The sequence below is a fragment of the Podarcis pityusensis genome, assembly GCF_964106645.2.
Source record: "Podarcis pityusensis genome assembly, chromosome: 5".
In the NCBI taxonomy this organism is placed as follows: Eukaryota; Metazoa; Chordata; class Lepidosauria; order Squamata; family Lacertidae; genus Podarcis; species Podarcis pityusensis.
In genome coordinates this window covers 35824692-35847187 of record NC_138032.1, presented here as the reverse complement: position 1 = coordinate 35847187, position 22496 = coordinate 35824692, and the positions used below count along the sequence as shown (strand labels likewise).

General features: G+C 42.4%; 2 protein-coding genes across 3 annotated transcripts; one reads left to right on the top strand and one right to left on the bottom strand.

Moving 5' to 3' along the window:
* Positions 1-1494: 1494 nt before the first annotated feature.
* Positions 1495-13004, bottom strand: ING5 (inhibitor of growth family member 5). Its single transcript, XM_081006573.1, has 9 exons — positions 12872-13004; positions 10622-10693; positions 9529-9695; positions 8233-8344; positions 6422-6515; positions 6024-6159; positions 5316-5377; positions 4002-4930; positions 1495-3907 (listed from the first exon to the last, which is right to left on the bottom strand). The coding sequence occupies exons 1-8, from the start codon at positions 12909-12911 to the stop codon at positions 4891-4893; spliced, it is 723 nt and encodes a 240-aa protein (XP_080862699.1). The 5' UTR covers positions 12912-13004; the 3' UTR covers positions 1495-3907; positions 4002-4890.
* Positions 11947-20217, top strand: DTYMK (deoxythymidylate kinase; the record flags this gene model as incomplete). 2 transcript variants are annotated; one of them, XM_081006575.1, is made up of 6 exons in its annotated part: positions 11947-12120; positions 14490-14793; positions 16395-16503; positions 18935-19025; positions 19298-19495; positions 19743-20217. In XM_081006575.1, the coding sequence occupies 5 exons, from the start codon at positions 14664-14666 to the stop codon at positions 19851-19853; spliced, it is 639 nt and encodes a 212-aa protein (XP_080862701.1). In that variant the 3' UTR covers positions 19854-20217. The 2 variants fall into 2 exon arrangements, with proteins under 2 accessions (XP_080862701.1, XP_080862700.1); XM_081006574.1 differs by lacking the exons at positions 11947-12120; positions 14490-14793 and adding an exon at positions 12991-13201.
* Positions 20218-22496: the final 2279 nt, after the last annotated feature.

Sequence of the window (22496 nt, the reverse complement as noted above, 5' to 3'; positions counted from 1 at the left end):
CCTGTGGGCGGAGCCAGGAAGCAGGCGAAGGAACGGGGCGGAGGGAAGGAAGGCTTGCGCTCGGTGTTTGTGCGCACGCGCGAGCGCGTCAAGTCTGCCTGTCTGCCTTTTCGCATATCTTGTCATATTAGCTCCATTTCTGAGCCCTTTTTAGTTAATAATACTTTGACGTTTTGTGTGGGGTCTTTTTTTAATTGTAAGCTGAGGCAAAAAGAGATGCAGAAAGGATTTATCTTTATTTCACAAGTTTTATATACTGCCTGATGGTAATAAGCCCTATTATTACCCTTTTCATATTTATCCACATTACTGATTGAAAATACTTGCCTCGAACCAGATATGCACATTCTCTCCCACCAGGCTACCATTGTCAGGACCAGCGCTGAGCGCTTGCACCAGGCCTGGGGAGCCTTGGGCCCAAGTGCTGAATATGGCCCACCAGACATCTCCGTCTGGCCCTCCAAACCCTTCCCAGGCTCTGCCCCCTCTGCCAAGACAGCTCTCTCACCCGCACCCTCCTTGAGTGCTTCTGCCTGGCTGGAATGGGTCCTTGATCTGTGCTAATAAATGCATTTCTTGCCTGCGTGTTTAGACCAGTGATAGCGTGCTAGGTTTTGCAGTTGGTAGTCATGGTTGCTGTAATTAATATACTTAAGATCAAAGCAAAGGATGCTCTTTCGTTGTTTCGTCAAGTTTCTTTCCCTTCCCTTTTGCTTAACATCCACCCTCATGAAGAGTTCTGTTAATGATTTTGTAACTTTTGATTATTCTTGATAAAGGTATTGTCCAAGAGTGGGTTTTGGAATTTATTTCCAATGTAGTATTTTTTCTGGTTTCAGAATAGATCAACCAAATGACACTTGAGTGTTCTCTCAAATTTCTACATGTCACCTTAGTGCATTTAGCTGGGTTTGACAATTCACAGGATCCAAGATTTTCTTGTCCACCTTTATACATGCAAGTAACGAGTGTTTTCCACAAGACCCAATTAAATGTTAGAAGTATATGTACATACATTTTGTTGGTAGCATGAACTTGCCATTTGCACACTATACCTCAGAAGCAAACAAAACATGCAGTTGTTTGTTCTCAAAAATACTTTATTTGTAACAATATACCTATTATATCTATAACATGATCAAAAATACAGATAAACATTTTCACATTTTAATAAAAAGATTTCTAATATTCTCTTCCATTTACAAAGAAAACATAAATCTAATTCCTTTGACAAGAAAGTATAGGCTGTGTCGTTTGATTACTTGTGAGATAAACTATGAAAAAAGGTGACAACCACAAAATATGTAGATTTATCTTTTTTTTTAAAAAAAAGGAGGGAAGATTATCTTCAGTTTTTTCCTGTGCTCTAAATCCTGACAAAAGTAATTATTATTAAACAGGATACATTCAAAATTCAGGAGAATACATTCTTCACAGACCAGAATGCCCAATGTCCATTATCAGCATGGATATAAAAAACTTGAAACAACATGATCTGGTTGACAATCAGTTTATAGTCAAGACAGCAGCATATGACATCTGTAGTGTACAGTTCAACACTAAACAGCACCAGAAACCGTGCTGTGAAATATTGCTGCCGCCACCACATCTTCACTACTGTCTGGAGCCTCAAAGGAAACAAAACATTCAATTCCTTGGGACGGAAACATGATCTTGGTTCTAGTTTACGGTAAAGTAACAAGTCCAGGTTGCTTCAATACCTACATGGCAGCACTAACTTCCTACCCCCAAACACATTTTAAGGAATTTCAAGATGTATGCCAACCTATAGCACTAGTTTTCCATTATCTAAGATACAACGTAAGTGGAAAAAAGGGGAAATAGATCTTGAAAGTCATTGCTATTATAGTAGAAGCTAACATGACTTTATGGGAAGTTAAAACACATGTCCATTATTGATAACTGAACTACTGATTCATGAGGTCTTATAAGACTTCCTACTAAAATCTAAATGCACAATGCAAAAGCTGTGACCCCCCCCCAAAAAAAATCCATCTACAATCCACTATGTGTTGTTGCCATCAGGTTCATTTCCTATTTTGTAGTCACGACTGCAAAAGCCAGGGAACTGTCAAGCATCTTGATAACCATAACAACACTGCTGGAGCCACATACAGCTTGGTGGATCACATCTTGTGGAAGATTTCTTTGCATTAAAAGAGTAACAGTTTCCCCAACTTGGAGCATTCCAGATGTTTTAGACAGCCATGCTGGCAAAGACTAAAGGGAATTGTAGTCAAAAACACCTCAAGGGCTTCATGCTGGGAAAAGCTAATTTAGTGCACCCCAAACTTTATATGAAAATGCTGTCTCATAGGACAACCATCCCCAGCCTAGTGCTCTCCAGAGGTTGGACTACAACTCTGATAATCCCTTGCCATTGGCACACTGGCTAAGGCAACTGTAGTTAAAAACATCTGGAGGGCACGAGGTTATGGAAGACTTAAATGTTCTAATGTCCTCATTGTCTGCATTAAGTTCCATAGTTGTGTGCATGATATTTAGGGGGTAACTCTCAGAGTGACAACTTACTCCAATAAGTACATAAGCCTGACAACAGCAGAACATTATGTAGAGACAAAACATTCTGAGAGCAAGTTATGACAACCAAACCTCCAAAATTAGTTCACTCTTATGTGGCCAATGCAAATGTGCATGTGATCACTGAAAACTAGATGTAGCTATAGAAAGTAAAGTGATACAAATAAAGAATACTTTCACTGAATTGCCTACAAAACCATGCAAAATCAATGTCATGTGACTTGCGTTCTTTCTTAACAAAAAACCCCAAACCATGTCCTTTCAGAAAAAAACAAATATACCTTTTCTCAATTTAAAGCTACACTTGTTAACTCCACATTTTTGTTGTTGTGATAGTTTTCTCCTTTACCTTCCAGAAGGGAAGCGAGATTACTGCAAAATTGCAGTTATCACGTGGTGCAAGGTGTTCAAGAAGGAAGCATAACTAACTCATCACTGTGATTTTGGGGTATACCTGAATCCTTAACAAACTCCACACCACTGGAACAGATAACAGCTGTGCGTGCTATATGCTGGCTGTTTTTTAATCACCATATGCAAATGATCAACATTATCTCACAATGCAAGCACAGTTGAGACAAACTAGCCATTGTACATAATATTATTTACCCATCCTTCTTGACCTGTTTTTTCCAGCTTTTAGCTGAGAAATGAAAAGCTGGAGACAGATGATCGTCTTTAACAAATATTGGTATGACAGAGTCAACATGATCCATGATGTATAATTTTTATCTCCCTATATATTGTCTTTGGTCAAACAACATTTGCATGTTTTTGATGTTACATATAAAGCCTGCAAACCCTGGCACGGATCCAGTTCCTGTGAATGCCCAGGGGATGCTCACAAAGGAGGGAGAGGTGATTTTCATCGTTCTTCCTTCCCCCCTGCAAAACCATGCCAAGAAGTTGGGTGACCCTCCTTAACAGTGTGGGAGGTGGCATGGGGAGATGTAGAGGGAAGAAACGAAATCTGCCTTTCGTCCACTTCCTCCGGTGTGAGCCTCCACTGGATCTCAATCCCTTCTGCAATGGGAAGAAGCCCTTTCATTCACAGAATTGCAGAGCTGGAAGGGACCTCGAGGGCTTACTACTACAACCACCTGCAATGCAGAAATCCTACCCACAGCCACCCTTGGGTGGGCTCATGAAATGAACACTCTGGATCCAAACCGCCTGCATTATCAGAGAGGATAGTGATGATACTGTGTGCATCACAGGCAATGATGGCTCTACCAGCTTCCTGGGGAAAAATATTGTCCGTCTCCCAACTCAAAGCTGCTTTAAGGGGCACCCACATTCACATTTTATACTGGATGGCACCTCGATGCTTACAGAGAACAGACATCTCAAACCAGATAAAAGTTCAGTATAAAATTACACCAAATTGCTACAGGTGCTACAGGAAAGAATTTTTTACAGGAAAGAATTTAAGGTGCTACAGGAAAGAATTTTTTACTTCGACCAAATTGCTTTTAGTGCTTTGCACTAAATCTTTCCTTTAAAAAAAAAAAGTTTTTCTTTTTACATCTGGTTTTCATGATTGTTAATGTCTAACATCTAATAGCTTAGCCAATGAAAAATAAGCCTTATTTTCGTTTCATGAGTGAATCAAACTATACAGATATCTCCTAGACATTTTGTGCCTCAATTTAAGCATTCATTGCTTACCATCAGGAAGGGATATATGACTTCAGAGGGACTCGTATGAAGTGCAGAGGCAGTAGTGTACAATTCACAAGCAATTGGAACAGGTGTACTACTCTTGAAATTTACTTGTGGAACACACCTTACCAAAATAATACCCATTACTTTTCATCTGCCTTTGTAAGAAACAATTCTTTGCTTGCTGCAACTGAGGAACAGAGCAGCATATTCCTTCCTTGACAGCAGTTCTAAGGTTCTGTAAAGACGCAGTTAAAGATTTTAAATCCTTCATAAATATTGTGCGCAGCAGAGTGACTACCCTGTTGATAACAAAACAAAACAAAAAAAATCATCGTTCACCTGCAAGGCCATACAGGCATTTTCACAGACTTTTAGTACGTGAGGAGAAATTCCAGTGCAGGGCTACTCTTAGTACTTCATAACATTGATTGCAGTGCCACAGAAGTGTGAAACCCAGGAGACCATCACCACAGTAAACCTCCTCCACATCCTCCTTTTCTCATTAGGATAGCTCCCCCCCCCCCATGTTAAGAAAAATGACTGGCCGCTGCTAAATATCAAATCAAACAAGATAGGTAAGTGACAAAAAAAAGATAGAATAAAATATTGCAACATGTACGAATATATTAAACTTTTTCTTCTTTCAGACTGTACATTCCCATTCTACTTCTTTTTCTTCTCCTGAGCACAGCGAGGACAAAACCTAAGGGTTAAAAAAAGAAAAAGAATGACTGTGTTCAGTTCAATGCATGACTTTGGGAGCATTTCACATTTGGGGGAAAATAAAACTCAAGAATTATACATTTGACTTCCTGGTTCTAGTCTTTACCATGTTTTGAACAGCAGCTCCGATCAGCTCCAGCCAGCATAGCCATGCTGCTGTGGCTTTTGGGAACTGTGGTCCAAAACATTTGGAAGACACAAGGTTGGCAAAGGCTGACCCATCCCTTTGTATCACCTTGCTGTCTCTTTTAGATTGTGAGCCAAGGACCTTTGTGCTTTTGTTATGGTAAAGTAAAGAAAGAATCAATGAAGAAAATTAAGTGAAGAAAACACAAGTGTAGAAAGCTATTATTCATGACACCTACCATTTCCCTTTGGGTTTCGTGGTGAGGTCCACACAAGCAAAATGGAACCATTCGATTGGGCACTATATTTTGGGGAAGAATAAAAAGATGTTTTTTTCTTAGAGAGCTTGATAACATTAATTTATCTTATCAGATTTAACAGAAATGGGAGCCTAGTTGGTGTCTGGCATGTCACAATTGAAGGGGCATATACTGCACATTACATAGGAAACTTCATGAGCCCTTTGTTGCTTGCGAAGTGCCCAGATTTTGCAGACACAGGATGGACTACTCACTGCAAATGGCCTGTAAAGCATGATGTAAACGATTATCATTATTACTATTAAAATTTGTATAATGCCCTTCATCCGAAGATTCCAGGGTGGGGAAAATAGAAGCAAGTTAGCTTGGGGTGTAGACATGACTTCAGGGTTGTATATGTTGTATATGTACGAAAGGTGCATATGGAGTGAAGTATCAAATCCAGTGAGTCCTAAGATCCAGATCCGCCTTTTCATTTAATATATGTAAGCTACGATTTTTTGCTGTAGAAAAGTGCTTTCAAATTTGTGCTCAGAAACCAGGGGAAGTCTGGAAGCAGCTTCTATTGGTCACTTGGATGGGGTTCTTTCCCTTGCATAGTTCCACTCTTTCTAAAGGAAGCACCTTCATGCAGAATTTGAAGAGGGAGGCGTGTGTACGGCCACACTGGGTTATCTCAGTACTTACATCAGGATTGTCGCAGCCAATCATTTCTCCATAGGATACTTGGTGACACAAACAATACGTTGGTTCGTTGGGATCCACCGGCATATCTAGGACATCTGAAGGATGAACTGACAGGATGGTATCAGCTAATTCAGACCTGCAATGGGAGCAACGTGAACAAATATTGAGTAAATGCCAGTGATTCTTGGTTAAAAAAAATATCTCCAGTTTGAAACTAACTAGAACTATTTGGGAGGTTAGTTAGTTTGAAGAGTACCAAGATAGCAATAGTGGAGAAAGTATAAAGCATGTGAAACTAAGCATGCCAAAAAATCTGGTTACTATGGCACATTGGCATTTATTTTTTTTTCAAATGGAAGCTGCTCTGAACAAGCTAACTGCAGACTGCAGTCACTTACCTTCGTTTTGGTTTCTTTTTAACTGGGACATCTTCTTCAGATGTTCGCCGGCCTCGACCCCGTGAGCTTTTCTTATCCTTTGGAGTTCGCCCCTCTGAAAGACAGTTATTTCTGGTTAACTACACCATAAGAAGAAAAACCAGAGGTTTTATAGTATACAGTGGTACCTCTGGTTACGAACTTAATTCATTCCGGAGATCCGTTATTAACCTGAAACCATTCTTAACCTGAGGTACCACTTTAGCTAATGGGGTCTCACACTGCCGCCACGTGATTTCTTTTCTCATCCTGAGGTAAAGGTCTTAACCTGAGGTACTACTTCCGTGTTAGCGGAGTCTGTAACCCAAGGTGTTTGTAACCCAAGGTACCATTGCAATTTTTTTGAAGCACCATAATGATAAAAAAAATGATTCATTTTTCTTTTTTCCTCTCATCTATTCTTCCAGACTTTATATAAATTGGAAAGTTATCCTTGTTCAGAAGCCATTTGCCAACGCAACCTCTGATGTAGCTATACATTGAAAGAATTCTACAATTTTATCCAGCACAACTTCCCCTATTATCTGAACCTGACATTTGTAAAATTTGTAACTAACCAAAATTACTAAGATACTACCTGTTGGACAACAATCTTATGTATCTTTTTGTACAATTGTTCAAATCACTTGGCTGTCAGCTAGGGCATTAAGATAAATAACAATGTACTCTACTCGTACACTCAAGAAGTGTCTAACAGTAAAATCCTAAACAGGTTTACTTAGAAGTAAGACCCACCAAGTCAAATGAGGTTTACTCCCTTGTAAAATACATTGAAGATTGTACCTAGTAAACTAATGTTTGATAAATTTGCTTCTGACAATAATTCAAATGAAAATAGCTCATATATACATACCTGCAAATCACCCTAAGCTGTTTATATGTATAATCATTAAAAAAAATACTACTACAGTTTTACCCTGTTAACATTGTGCACCAGACTCTTATTTTAATAGAATTTTTGTTCTATATATGATCTTATAACAAATATATAATTTCAGAGGAACAAAATGCAATCCACAGGCAAACTGCTTTATCAAAAAAACTTACTAAGAGACGCGAAAGGATTAGAAACTGAGTTTGGAGAAACTTGGTATTGCTTTCTTTTCTGTATGAGTAAGACCTTTGGAACATTGAAGCCACTGTCAATGCACAATACCTTGTGGAAGAATTTACACAGGTTATAAAGCAAAATTGGACCAGGTGGATTTGTGGTTTGAGGTAGGAGTACGCTTCCTAATATTAACTTAATCAACATAATTTTGCTTGCTTTATGCCAAAATTATGGGAACCATATTGAAGAAAAACTATGGCTCAATTCTGTCCAACTAAATGTCTCTCCTCACTGATTTCTCCCTTTGTTCCTCATAGCAGGCATGTGTGCTTTTTATACAAGACTCTCATGATGCATGAGAAACAGCTTTTACTAGGAAAGAAAGGTCTGCCTCGTGCCTTTGTTGATATCTTTCTGGCACCAGGTAATGACTTATATTCTCCACCCCCCAGGCTTTCAATAGACTCACATAAGATGTTTGCTTTGGTACTAGAGTGCTGCCAAAAGCTTCCTGTAGCTGTTATGGGGGTTGTTTTGTTCTGTTTTTTATTGTATAATGTATTAGTGTTTATGTTTTTAAATGTTTTGTAAGTCTAATAGATGATGGTGATAATAATGATAATAATAATAATAATAATAATAATAATGATAAAAATAAAATTTAAAAAGTATGTAGAAGGATTTCCTCACAGTGAGATGACACTATTCATAATGTACACACTTTTTAGGTTTTGCGTTGCAGGGTTTTCAAAGTCACTGCCTTCCAACTTATCCTTCAGATCAGCTTCAAATCGTGCCAGGTCAGCATCCAGCCGTCGAATGTGCTTATCTACCTACATCAGAAAGAGAGACCACACAGCTAAAGAAAACTAAATCCAATAATATCTCTAGAAATCATCGGATTCAACTTGCTTTCTATCTTCCTTTTCTGGTATGCAATGCACCTCAACACACCTCTCTCATCTGACCTGTGGTTGGTGTGTGCGTTAACCACAGCCACTCACAGACCATTTAGGGAGCAGAGGGAGGAAGGGAGCAGAAAAACCAGCTACCATAGGAAGGTGGTCAATACAAATCACACAGTCCCTCTGTAGTCCTGAGACTCTTCCAGACAGTTCCTATTTTCAGGTGGGATTCAATCACAGACCAGCAAACTCAGGTTGCAAAATATAGTTGATTGGGAGGTCTTGTGAAAGAAACCTGCTTCCCCCAAAGCTCAGTTTTTTGGTGATTAAGGAAAGTGACATGAAAATGCACTGGGATAACACTTGCTTTGACTCAATGTCATCTAACCTCACAAACAAATCAGAACAAATGTTCATTAAGTAGCCAACATCTAAGCTCCCCATAAACTTGTGCTGACAAATCGGGGTAAATGCTCAATGGAAAAGTTGTCTGGAAATACCCATAATCATTCACATATGTACAGATTAAGGAAATGTGGCAGATCCTTGACCACCCCAAACCCTTCCCACAACAGAGAGCCATGAATCCTAGCAAGTCTAATTGTATTGACCCTCACTATAAACCCCATAGCCTGGATTCTCAAAGCAGTGAAGATTCCTGCACTGCCTCACAACACAACTTTCTCTCCAATGTAATAGTCCAGTGAATAAGAACATGTAGCCACAGAAAGAATTTTGATATATGCACTGCTGACAAATCCACTTGCTTGCCAGCACCATAACTTTAGCCTCAGGTCTTTGCCCCATTGCTCCCAGACTGTAAAAGATTAAACAGGGGGAGGTCACAACCTTGTACACAATCCCAGTCCCCATCAGGATTCTTTTTGAAGTAGAGAATGTATGACGCAAGCCTGCCTGTTATCTTCTTTATCTCTGACTGAACCCGGGATCATGGATCCTCATGTCTGTGTCAGTCGACAGCTACTAATTACGCAGAAAGACTAGTACCTGTAATACAAGCTTCAAAGGTAGCTATGGGAGAAGTAAGAAATACAGAGGGTGGATTTTTCATTTTGAAACAGAAGTCCTCTGTCTACCTAATCTAACCTTACCATCTCATAGGTCTGCATGGCCAGCTGCACTTTGTCATCACTGTACTCTTTGCATCTTGCGTAAGCATTCTGAATCTTCTGCAGGATTTCCACCCGTTGCTCTGATGACAAATTCCTCACTGTTGAAATGTACTGAGCAGCAAGACTGTCGATTTCTGCTTTCTTGTCTGAAGAGCAATGGGAGACAGTATGTGTGTGAGACTGAGGTTGCAGCCCTATACTCACTTACCTGAGAAGCAAGCCTCGTTGAGCTCTATGGGGCTTAATTTTGAGTAAGACTGAGCTGTGAGGCTGCAACCCAAAGCTCATTTACTTGCGGGAAAATCCCATTGAACTCAGTGGGATTATTTGTAAGTAAATTGATTTAGGATCAAACTATATGTTTCACAATTGGAAACCTTTTTAGAAACCATGAAAGAAATGTCTCTCTGGGGGTAGCCAGGGGAGGAAAGGTACAGGGCTTCTGAACATTCAGTGGCTGTGTAAAAAAGGATTTTTAGGAGGCATAGCTTGTTATGCAAGCTACACCTGCAGACATTCCCTCAGCTACACAACTATTAAAAGTAAAGGAGTCCTGTCCTCTTTCTCATCTGACCACTTAATTGGTCCTTTGTTCCCTCATTTTAAAATACTTGCAACTAAACCAAAGCACATGTGCCAGCTGAATTCTTGAGTTGTGCTTCTAAAAGTTCAAATGAGAAGGCATGTTCTCCAACCTTAGTAAGGCACAACTGACTAAAAAGTAGCAAGACTGTGCTTGCAAGATCAATTCATACACATCTACAGTCCTTCACACGCTTTTGTCAAACTCAAATGTAAATACAGCATTATATAATTCTGTTCCTACAAGCTTTGTTAGAAGTGGTGCACATGAAACAATGGAATCAGTTGTTGGCCACACTATGACACACACACGCACCCCATCTTCATGTTGCACTGAAATAGCAAAAACTTGGGAGGCTGAAGGAACTCTGTTATGGGTTACTTCTCACTTTCCCAGTGAATATATATGACAAGTGAATCTCAGATGTGTGCAAATCTAATATGAGCTGAGCACACAAGAAGATCTGTGAACCAGAATACCTGAACACACCTTCTGTTCTCTGATCCAGTTCACGCATAAGTTGGAAGTTCCTTTGCAACTCACAAGGGAGGTTTTCAATGCCTGAAATACAAAAACAGAAATGCTGCAGTCCCCTCTCTACCATAACTTTCTTAATATAAAAGTTATGTTCACAAACCAACTACACATAACAAAAAGCATCCATAAACCTCGCCAGGTACCCTATTTTCCATAAATACCTTACCCTACCACCTTCCTCTTTATCTGTTCCCTGTTGTATATGGCATGTTGAGCTGGGTGCTCCCACTATCTACGGGGCAGGTACCAGAGACCAGGAAACCTTTGGCTGGATCCCAAGGGGAATCTTCTAAGCTTGAAATCTCTGAATGATCAGAGACTCATGGGGCTCATTGCTACCACCAACCTCAGTATCTTCTCACATGTGACTGTGGCCCTGTTCAGATATAATGTTAAACCATGGTTAAGTGCAGGAGGGACGGGGAACCTGTGACCCTCTAGAAGTTGTTCAGACTTTGCCTCCCAGCTCCATCCAAGACAGAGCAAAGGTCTCCCTCTGCCCACCCCAGAGCAGCTCCACTTGTCTTTGCCTGTGGAGTGGCATCAGGGTCACTTCTCCACTGTGGAGCTTCCCATTTCCGCTAGTATTCAACAGAAAGCCTCGAAATAGGGCAATCCAGGAGTGGGGAAGAACTAAGCTGCTCTGGGATCCACTAGAACTTGAGTAGGTCCTACTGCCATAATTTTATGGCATCTGGCCCAATTAGTATGCCAGCTCCATTCTGCCTGCCCTTCCACCCTCGTCAGTGTGAGCAGTGGGGCTGTAGCAGTCATGTCCTGCCGCCACCTAGCCATGGTTAGGATTCCTCTGCCCATCAAGGAAGCAAACATCTACAAGTTCAGTTTTCACGAAGAGTCCAGAAGAAGTAGATTATTCTATTCTATGGTCCCACTATAAGAACATAAGAAGAGTCTGCTGGGTCAGGACAATAGCTTATCTAGCTTAGCTTCCTGTCGTCACAGTGGCCAACCAGATGCCTGTGGGAAAATTTCAAGCAGTACCTGAGAACAAAAGTACTCTCCCATCCTGTAGTTTCCAGCTACTAGTATTCAGAAGCGTTATTGCTTCTCTTACCATGGAGGCAAAGCATAGCTATGGTGGCTGGCAGGCATTGATAACGTTATTCTCCATGAATCTGTCTAATCCTCTTTTGCAGGGGGCTTCAATGCCCACGTGCCAAATGACATCCTTTCAACAAGTAAACATGGAGACTCTTCAAATACAAGTTGTCCCATACGGGAGCAGGAAATTTCACTTGCCTGCTAAAGAGGAAGGAGACAGAAGCATTCCAAGGCCAGCTGGTGCTATGGCTAAGGAAGTGTGTCTGCTACCCCTTCCACAAAAAAAACATTTTTTGGGCTTCTTGGGTGTCTTTGTGTTTGGAGCTTTCCACTCCAATTATGCATTTGGTGAGCATCTGCTTCCCTACTGCACAACACATTTGCACAAGGTATGTAAAGCTAACAAGCGCTGAAATATATATATTTTATGAAAACTTGTGTTTTCTTTCGGTCAGCTTGTTTTTATTCTCTTTTATTCATAACTTTAATGTGTATATTATGCTCTACATAAACGGATTAGAGGTTTTAACAATAAAACAGCATACAGATTTTAAGAATAAAATAACCATGTGCCTTTTAAGTTGAGAGGTCTGCAGCTTTGCTAAGGAAGTACTGATGCACGGGGCTGAATAAATGGGAATATTAAAGCGATTATTATTAATAGTAATAGTATTATGCCCTGCCTTGGCTTCCTATGTTGAATTCAACAGCCTTCTACAAATCATAGAGCTTTCCTCGCCACCTGACTTGCTGAATTTCTACTGGTCACACGGGTGGGGAAAGAATAGGAACCCTGACATTTTTATTTATTTTTAGGTGGCAATCCTGGAGAATGCGCAACACGACGCGCCTTAAAAGCATGGGGGAGGGGTGTTTTTGCTGCTCGTCTGACAGGCGGCGCTCATAGGAGTAGAGCAGGAGCGGCCCCTGGTGGCCAAGGAACGCAGCTGCACCCTTAGAAGGCCGGCGCGGAGATCCCCCCTTTACGCGTCGCAATGACGCAGCAAGAAACCTCGCCCGCCGCCCCCTCCCTCGCCGGGTCTGTGTGACGCAGCCGCAATTGCCGGCGTGGCCCCCGCCCGGCTTTGGCCTGGGCCTGTTTCCCTCCCGTTCCCTCTGCCCAACGCCGCACTCACTCACTGTCCAGGTAGTGCTCCAGGTACAAGGCCGCCGCCGCCATCTCGCGCCAACCAGCCGGCCAGCCAACGCCCACCCTCCGGCCCCGCCGCGATCGGCGCTGTCACGCGGGCGCCTTCGCAATGGCCGGTCGGGGCTCTCATTGCATAGTCATGAGAGGCCGGCGCCGATTGGCCAAGCGGACGCCGCCGCCGCTGCATAGGAATGAGGGGGCGTGGTGGGGGATACGACGTCAACGTTCGTTCGCCATCGGCCGGAATGGGCCGATTCCCGGTGTCCGCGGCGCGTGGTGTTACTCCACCCCGATTTCCTCCCGTCGTAATTCCCGCGCAGGTCCGGCTACGTCTTTCCCGCGCGGTGTTCGCGTGACGCAGTTCCAGGCGTACACGTGTCTGTTTGGAAGGGAAAACGCCACTGAAGCCGACGGAGCTTCCTTCAAATAAATAGAAGTGCACGGGAGCTCGCGGCTTCGGGCTGTACAGACGTGGCAGAGCAAACGCGTGTTAGTCTCCCGGAAAGCTGGCTTGTATTTTGCAGCATAAGTAGCCTTAGCGGAATAAAAAATAAAAGGGGGGCATCTTCTCAGGATTTCTGCATCCACCCAAGGACAGAAACACTCTGCTTTTAGCCTTTGAGCGTCTCTTCCTTGGCACCTCCTCAAGATGTCCCTTATTTACTGTACCCATAAAATCGCTCTTTTTTCAAAGGGTGTAGAGAGAAGAAAGATGTTTTATGTACCATGACGCACAGCGCAATCCTACGCGTGCTTACTCTGTAAGAAGTGGCACGGTTTTCGGTGTAGCTTATAGCCCAGGTGAGCTTTGCGGAGAATGGGTGCTTCCAGTGTGGACTAGACGCTTCTGGTTACCGTCAACGTGGAAAGAAAGATCATTCTTACAGATAAATATGTAAACATACGACTTTTATTTATAATAGAAAAAATATATATGGTTGCACGTAATTCTGAAAGCTTTATTTAGTTCATTACATAAAAAGGAGGACTGTTTAATGCCCCCACTTATAACGGGCTGCGTGCAATATGGATGGACCTCCATTTCCCCCCGCATCATCACTTAAGATTTTTGTTTTTGTTTTAAACCCACGCTTCCAAAACTCTCCTGGCATTCTTTTATGTTTATATATTAAAAAGGTCTCAGGGCGGTTTACAGAACAAAATCAAAAAAATAAAACCACGCAATATATATTCAAAATAAAAACAACCCAATAACCCCCCCTCCAAATTTTAAAAGGGCATCATGGGGCGTGGGTGGGCGAATGCGCGAAACGCTCGTCTGGATCCCACGCGTGCATGCAAAACGCGCGCGCCCTCGAATCCCCGAGGGATTTAGCTACAAAACACGGATGCCCGTAACGAGATTTCCCCCACGTTAAGGGTACAAGTTTACTGGCAAATCTGTTGCGCCGACATCAGAAAAACGTTGTGCTCTTGAGTGCGTTTGCTTTGGTATTTTACACCTTACGTTCAAACTCAACTAAGGGTTAATATCAGCGAGATGGACAAAAAACGCCTAGAAAGAAAGCGGCTTCCAACGGACTAATCCTGTCGAGCACCGCGCAGACGGCTTCTTTGATCGCGCAATCGACTTCTGCTTTTTTTCAGACGGTTCCGCTTTGCTGTGTTTTCCGTGATCGCGCGAGGGTTTGGTCACCATGGTTACACCAGAGCCGCTCTACATGCACCGGAGGACTGTACTCTGTGATTCCGCCAAAAGCGCGGGAAGCTGCAGTTGTCGTTCGATCTCCTTCCCTTCGCGCTGACTGAGAAGGGGGCGCCATGGCTGGCAGGCGAGGGGCGCTGATCGTGCTGGAGGGGGTGGACCGAGCTGGCAAAAGCACGCAGACCAAAAAGCTGGTGGAGGGCCTGCTGGCAGGGGGACACCGGGCCGAACTCCTTCGGTTTCCCGGTATGCGAGGCTTAGGGGTCGCGGCAGCTGCAGGCAGGAAGGCGCAGCCCCTTCGCCACACTGCCTTAGATTTACCTGTATAGGTTGTCGGCAATTCCCCTGCTGTGGCAGCATGTCTGTGCCTTTAACAGACGGATGGCAGGGTGAAAGTCGAGAGCTGCACACAGCCTCTCTCGCTACGGAGATGCAGTGGCAGGAACGCTTCGTCTGTGGGATTTCTGTCTGTCCTAAGGCTGCCGATGGGGTGGGAAAAGGGGCCAAATCTAATACGTTTTGTGGCGGTGCTAGTGATGTGTAGAAAGCGTTCCTTACCAGCATTGTCATAGATTTGGGCTGGGTCATTGGCCCTCCTCATAGATAACCGCCTCGAGTTTTTCTTAATTTAATTTATCTAATATCTAATCATTTTGACATTCGAAAAAGTAAGTTTATGGTTGTTGTTGGGGGTGTGTGTGTTGAAAGCTTATTTAACTTGGGGTGTCTTTGAAACCATGGTGCAAAGTAGTGCTTATTAATGAAAAACTTAAACTAAGTATGATGCTATCATCTTAGATCTGCTTTCTAACTGAATTGGCATTCTGGCATGACCATGTGTGTTAGGATACCTTGTGACATGCAGAGAGAGAGAGAGAAATGGCATTAAACCATCCTTGTGGCAAAGGTACAGTGATGGAAGATGCAGTAACACATAAAGTGGGTGTAATCCCACTTGTGGGTTGAGATCATGGTTATCTATTTTCTGCCTAGATTAGGGTTAACAGACATTCCTGGGGACAGTCCCCGGATTTGCAAATCTGTCCCCGGACAAATTCCATTCCTGGAATGTCCCCAGATTTGCTAATCTGTCCCTGGGAAACGTGGCGGCAGCAGCCCGGAGCTGGCCTGGTAGCGCAGTTGGCTCTGGCTGGCTTCAGGAGCTGTCCGCTGCCACTGCCGAAGGGGAACCAGTGATGTCCTGTGGTACAGATCTCCTGCCCCCTGCCCCCTTTGTTTTGACAGATCGGGGGAGGCTCGGGAATCGCAGGCGGGCAGCCGTTGCCCAGTTTTAAAAAAAACCCTGCACATTTATATTTTACAGGGTGCGAAAGAAGGGCTTTGCACCTTGCCTGGCAGAGAAACCGTGCGCCTTGCGCCCCTCCTGGGCAACAGCCGCCTGCCTGCCTGCGACTCCCGAGCCTCCCCCAATCTGTCAAAGCAAAGGGGGAAGGGGGCAGGAGATTGGGGAAGGCTCGGGAGTCACGGGCGGGTGGCGTGCCATTGCCCAGTTTTTTAAAAACTGCATTTATGTTTCACATGGTGCAAAAGAAAGGCTTTACACCTTTATACAATATGCGTGTGTGCTTGGCCCCAGGGTCTTTTGCCTCACTACTAACTCCCTGTTGCTACTCAGCTTAAAAAAAAAAGTGTCCCCGGATTCATTGAAAAAAATCTGGTATCCATAGCCTAGATGCTGGGGAATGTATATTTCTGATATTGAATGCTGCTATCTTTTTAGGAAGTAGCATTTCCAATAGTGATGTGCATTGGGAAGAGAATATTACAGAATTTATAGAAGCTGAATATGTTTGTCTTATTCCACTCTTGTCTACATCTTATTGCAGACAGAACTACAGAAATCGGACGGCTGATAAGTTCCTATTTGGAAAAGAAGAACAATTTGGAGGACCACACAGTGCATCTGCTATTTTCTGCTAATCGCTGGGAGCAAGTGTAAATAGAATTCTTGTGAAATACATGAGTACCTTTTTGATCCCCTAATTCAGTGCTGCTTTTCTGCTTGGAGAGAATACTGGGTGAGATCTAATGTAGTGTGGGTGGATGTCTACTCCCACAGGAAGTCTTCATATTTCTCTCCTTGGCTCCCCTACCTGCTCTTGTTATGCAAGCAAATTTCTGTTGTGCAAGCAGGTAGATGTTATTGAATGTCACCACATGAGTCAAGTGCCTTAATAATTGGAATTTAGGCATATTTCTCAAAAAATGAAAAAAATCAAACTTATTCTGTCTAGTTGGCAATTCATGCTGAAGAGAGGATAAGAGAAATGTTTGTATTTGATCAAGATTCATGCATGATGCTGGAATTACAGTTGCTTTCGGGGACTGGATGCAAAATATATTACAAAAGGCTAGGGTAATAAATACTAATCCAGAATAAAAGCAATTGTGATTCACTTACTTCCATAGATTTCCCCCCCTTCCTGATTTCTTTCCCACATTCTTGATGTAAGAATACATCTACATATTACATATCTTGACTTGTAGTTAACACATAATCTTTCATCTGTTTTCATATCTTGTTCTATTGGTAACAGCGCAGTGGGCTGGTTTGCATGTAATAGTATTCCATGGTTTATGGCATACTGTGAATGAGCAGCATTCTAATGCATGCTGTTGATTCACACTATGCATGTTTTGTTGCTTCTGGCTTTGGGCAGAGTAGACTGAAAGAGAAAGTAGCATGCTCCTTATTCACGGTATTGTGATGTGCCCAGTGTTTTCTTGCATTTCCTCATTCATTGTCTACCTATTGACCACACTTACAAGGAGTGAATTAATAGTGTTGATGCCTTAACATCTCTTATTGGTGAAGTTGTGAGGCATTGTTTCCTAGTTAAATGTTTATTAATTAACAACATTTAATCAAATTAATGCTCACCTTTTTTGGCCAAATTACATTGCGGAAATTAAGGTGCGCATTAGTTTCGATGGTGCATTTACATTCGCCAGCAAATACTCTTTTTTTGGTTTCATGGTTCTGAACATTGAGGTGTGCATTAGTTTTGATGGTGCATTAGACTCAAGTAAATAGGGTACAGTAATTCAAAATGATATGGCATAATTTATGCAGGAGAAGAAAAATATCCAAGCAATTCTTAGCCCACTTCTGGTGACTTCTTAAATAAAACTGTGTTTGGAAATACTTAAGAAATAGGTTACTTAGCCATTTAGCAAATTTTTATTTGTATGTAGTAAGCAAACTTAAAATATATACCATGTTAACTTTATATGTCAGATTCCTCCCTCCCCAACAATAGTCAAAAGTTGTGGAACTCAAATACCATATATGGGAGGGAAATCAATATACAGAAGCACAGTTTGGCTGCAGTCCCATACACCAGGGTTTGGGAATCTGTGGCCGTCCAGATGTTGGACTCCACCTCTCATCAGCACCAGCCAGCATTGCCGGATGATGGGAGCTGCAACCAAGCAGCATCTGGAGGTCTACAGGTTTCCCATCTCTGCTGTGCATGTTCATCTGGGAAGAAGTCCCATTGAACTCAGTTGTACTTGCTTTTGGGTAGACATGCATGTGATTGCACTCAGTGTGGTTTAAATGTTATAGTCAAATCCAAAGCTTTATAAATAAACGTCTTAGAAATTAGGTTATTGGAATACGTGTATAGACATTACAGGAATAGCATACATTTCCTTACGTTGTTTAAACTTTTGAGAAAGAAAATGAAGACACCGAAAACTGTTAGCATGCACATTTACCAAATTATTTGCAACTTTGAAATCACCCAATTTATGAAACTGCATTTTTTTAAAAATGCATTCTTATTTACAGTATACCACCCAGAGTAAAAGGTAAAGGGACCCCTGACCGTTAGGTCCAGTCGCAGATGACTCTGGGGTTGCGTCACTCATCTTGCTTTACTGGCCAAGGGAGCCGGCGTACAGCTTCCAGGTCATGTGGCCAGCATGACTAAGCCGCTTCTGGCAAACCAGAACAGCACACGGAAATGCCATTTACCTTCCCGCTGGAGCAGTACCTATTTATCTACTTGCACTTCATGCTTTCGAACTGCTAGGTTGGCCGGAGCAGGGACTGAGCAACGGGAGCTCATGCCGTTGCAGGGATTCGAACCGCCAACCTTCTGATCAGCAAGCCCTAGGCTCCGTGGTTTAACCCCCAGTGCCACCCACGTCCCAGAGTACTCTTGTCTTAACGAGGGTGCATCCAGAGTCGTTTGCAACTGGACTTAATTGTCAGGGGTTCCTTTACCTTTTTTTATCCAAATGTCATAACATTTTCGCCATATAAATACAGTCCCAGGAATTTTATACCTTGCATCACTGCTTTATTCCAAATTATTATGCTTCGATTTTTCTCTAATAGTAGTATCTTTGTACCATTCAGGCCATTGATTAAAGAGAAATTAAACCAAGGTATCACTCTGGTAGTGGACAGATACGCGTTTTCTGGAGTGGCCTTCACAGGTGCTAAAGAGGTGGGTAAAAAACACCAATTCAGCCTCATAGAAATATAGTATTTAGGGAAAGATTTGCTGCATTGAAGTCTCAGGTTCAGTGGTTCAATCCTTGGCATCTCCAGGCAAGTTAAGGGAGAAACCCTGTCTGAAATATCAGAGAGTGGTAGCCAGTACTGAGCTAGATTAAACCAGTGGTCCAACTCAGTATAACGCAGCTTCCTGTGTTGCTGTCAAATTGCTCCTTGATTTCATTGGGCTGTTTGCTGCACCTCTCATTTCTCTCCGAACAGAACTTCTCCTTGGAATGGTGTAAGCAACCTGATGTTGGGCTTCCAAAGCCAGACTTGATCCTTTTTCTTCAGTTGAGCACGTCTGAAGCAGCCAAACGAGGAGACTTTGGAAATGAACGATATGAGTACAGCTCTTTTCAGGAGAAAGTTCTGCAACGCTTCTACCATTTGATGGAAGATAAGACTTTAAACTGGAAGGTAAAAAAGGAAACTTCTGGAGGAGCACTGTGGGATTTATAAGCCAAAAAAAATCAAACAACCCTTCTAGGAGATCTGAAACATCTGTTGAAGGGGAAGAAAAACTAGTAGGATGAGAGTAAAGAGACATCAACGTAATACCTTATTAGTATATTTTGATACTTTATTTCTTCCACCAACCGTTCTTCTGTAGTTGGGTTGTACATGAGGAGTGTTTCATGTGTTTGTGGTTTTGTTTTGGATGCAGGTGATTGATGCTTCAAAGAGCATAGAAGACTTGCATAATGAAATAAAATCGTTTGCAGAGGAGGTCATGCGAGAAGCTCAGTACAAACCCATAGGAGAACTGTGGAACTAGGACTGGAGTATATCATCTCCTAGGCGTCACTTCTCACCTAGCCAAAATCTGCACCGTTCACCTTCAAGCAACCCTGTATTTATATTATCAAATAGGATTTGTTAGACTTGCTCTTGATGCAGCTCTCTTCTTTCTGTTTCGGGTGGCGTTTTATAAGAGACTGGTCTGGCAGCTCTGTCGGGACTTGGACTGGAGTAGATGCGTGAAAGAAGCATTAGACAAAGGTCTTTTTGTCCTACCAAGAGAGACTTAATACTTTAGCTGTATAGTAGCTGTTGTTTTCCAGAGTCATAATTTTAAAACAGTTTTTCTTTTCGTAATGAGGGGGAAGAAGTTTACTAATAAATCTCAGATTTTCACCTAATTTTGTCGAGCAGAAACTTATGTTGAGTGGAGAATCTTTTTCAGCCCAAAGACCACACTGCCTCATGGGCAACCTTTTAGAAGGTCACATGCCAGTGGTACGCAGTCTGAGAGGCAAGAAGTGGGTAGACAACAGAACAACTCTTCCCTTTGTATAGTAAGCTTCGTTCCAGCTATGCAAAATTCAAAGGTTCCTGTACACACATGCACCTCTCCAGTCACACAAGCAAGAGGCATTATCAGAGTTCAAGGATGTAGTCCAGCCCTACAGAAGCAGTCAAGGAAGATCCATTGCTGGGTTGGTAAGTGGTATGGGCTGAGGCTAGGGGCGGGGCCTGGGCTTGTTCCAAGGGCCAGCTAGGGAATTACCTGGAGGTTCCTTATCCCTGCAATATGTACTTGATAGGATGGCTTAAATAACTTGAAACATGCCTACCCCAGTGCTGATTAAGCACCTTTCACTCTAGAACAGAGTGATTAACTTGTCACCCTCTATATGTTGTTGGAAGCAGTGGTTTGGATATGGGTCTCCACCATATTCTAAAGTGTAGACTGATGTAGAGAATTAGCATATTTGCAGATTCACAATATTGTTCCCACTATCACCTTCAAACCTTGTTATGGTTATAAAGCCTTTGTTCAGTTTCCTATTAGTGATGTATTTAAAGAAGCAACTTGCTTGTATATTTAGAAATGCATTCTTCAAATTTGTCCTTTACTATTAACTTATTTGCCAATTTTTGCACTTTCCTATTAAAGAAAGCAGTCTTGCATTTTATATCCAGAAATCTTTTATTTACTCATGTTGGTGTTCTCTTGGAATTGTGTGTACCTTTTCTAATATAATAAATCCCTTCATGGACTTTGGAACTTAAGCTGCAATCTATAAATACATTTCAACTATCCTTTAATCATACCACCTCCCCATTAAAAAAAAACCAAAATAAGGCAATTCCTAGGCTATTTCTCAAGTTTTAACGTTGAATTCAATATTAATTTGATCATTGGTGCTATGTAATTTGACATTGCTAGACTTTATACCTAAACTAGGATATCTGGTAGGATTTTATTTAAAAATCAGGTTTTTTGTTTCCAGAAAGTTTTGACAAAACCACAGAGCTATTCTCAAAATTCTTACTACTCAGTTTGAGGGTAGTTACAGGTAACCATCAAGATCACCATCAGAGTTTGGACTGAAGAGCAGGGGAGGTTACAGTAGGATGCAATTCTAGTACTACATCATTTCATGGTCTCAAAGGTGCAATATAGACACTGAGGCTGTCTTCCATCATTATCTTCTGATCTCAGTATTCTTTTACATGTGTTAAAGGAAAACAGAAATACATAGAAAACTAAAGATACAAACACCCAGTCCTCGCAAGGCGCTGGACTTGGGGAAGCAGGCATGGGGCTCTGGCAGGGTCCTAGAGCCCTCACATTCTTCTCAAAGTTGAAAAAGCACTAACTAGGCTTTGGGAAGGTGGAGGACTCTAGGACCTTGTCTGAGCCCTTACGCTTCATCCGCAGCACCATCCTTGGCAGTGCCAGGGCTATCAAAGCCTCAAGGACAGCATGCAACCTTTAGGCCTCATGTTTGATTGCTGTGTTAGGACATAACAAGTACCTCATTTTTCTGCCTCTCCCGGAAGTTAGTCCATAACCTTGGGATGACATACCCTGTATTATATAAGCAGGATCAATCTTCTTTGCTTCCTAGTGAGGTTGCCTACTTCTCAGCAATGCAGAAGGAAACCAGGAGTTTGGTCCCAGACTCAGTGACTAGAAGAGCACATGTTCAACAAGAGCAGTGAGGCATCTACCAGTGCCAGATCCTGTCCTATATTTTGCCCTTGTCACAGGATAAGTAGGGAACCGAGCATGTCCCAGGAGCACCCGTTGCATCGCACAAACTGGTGGGGAAATGCTCTGGCTTCTACAGAGATCGACCAAGCATTGTCAAGCAGCGTGCAAGGAGAGGCCCTGAGGGACTTGATTCTAGATGATCCTCAGGATCCCTTTCAGCTCTACAATTCTGATTCTATGAAAAATGCAGCTTTGGCCTCACAAAGCAAGCAGTACCAGAATATGGAGGAGAGAAGTGAGCAGAATGTTTCTTGCCACTCCTGGTTTGATCCTTCAGGGGAAGGGACTCTACGCTATCTTACAGAGCAGGCCAAAAATTTCATGGAATATGTTGCAAACAGCATTTGGTTATGACCCACTTTTCAATTAGTCTGACATTTCCGACTCAGCAGGGCAGAAGTACCAAAAATACAAAGG

Bases quoted from the DNA above. Each gene is read 5' to 3' on its own strand.
- ING5 (XM_081006573.1), bottom strand. From the start codon at position 12,911: ATGGCGGCGGCGGCCTTGTACCTGGAGCACTACCTGGACA. The intron at 9,696-10,621 runs GTGTGTTCAGGT...ATTGCTCTTCAG, and splicing joins ACTGGATCAGAGAACAGAAG to ACAAGAAAGCAGAAATCGAC. The intron at 4,931-5,315 runs GTAGGTGTCATG...TTTAACCCTTAG, and splicing joins ACGAAACCCAAAGGGAAATG to GTTTTGTCCTCGCTGTGCTC.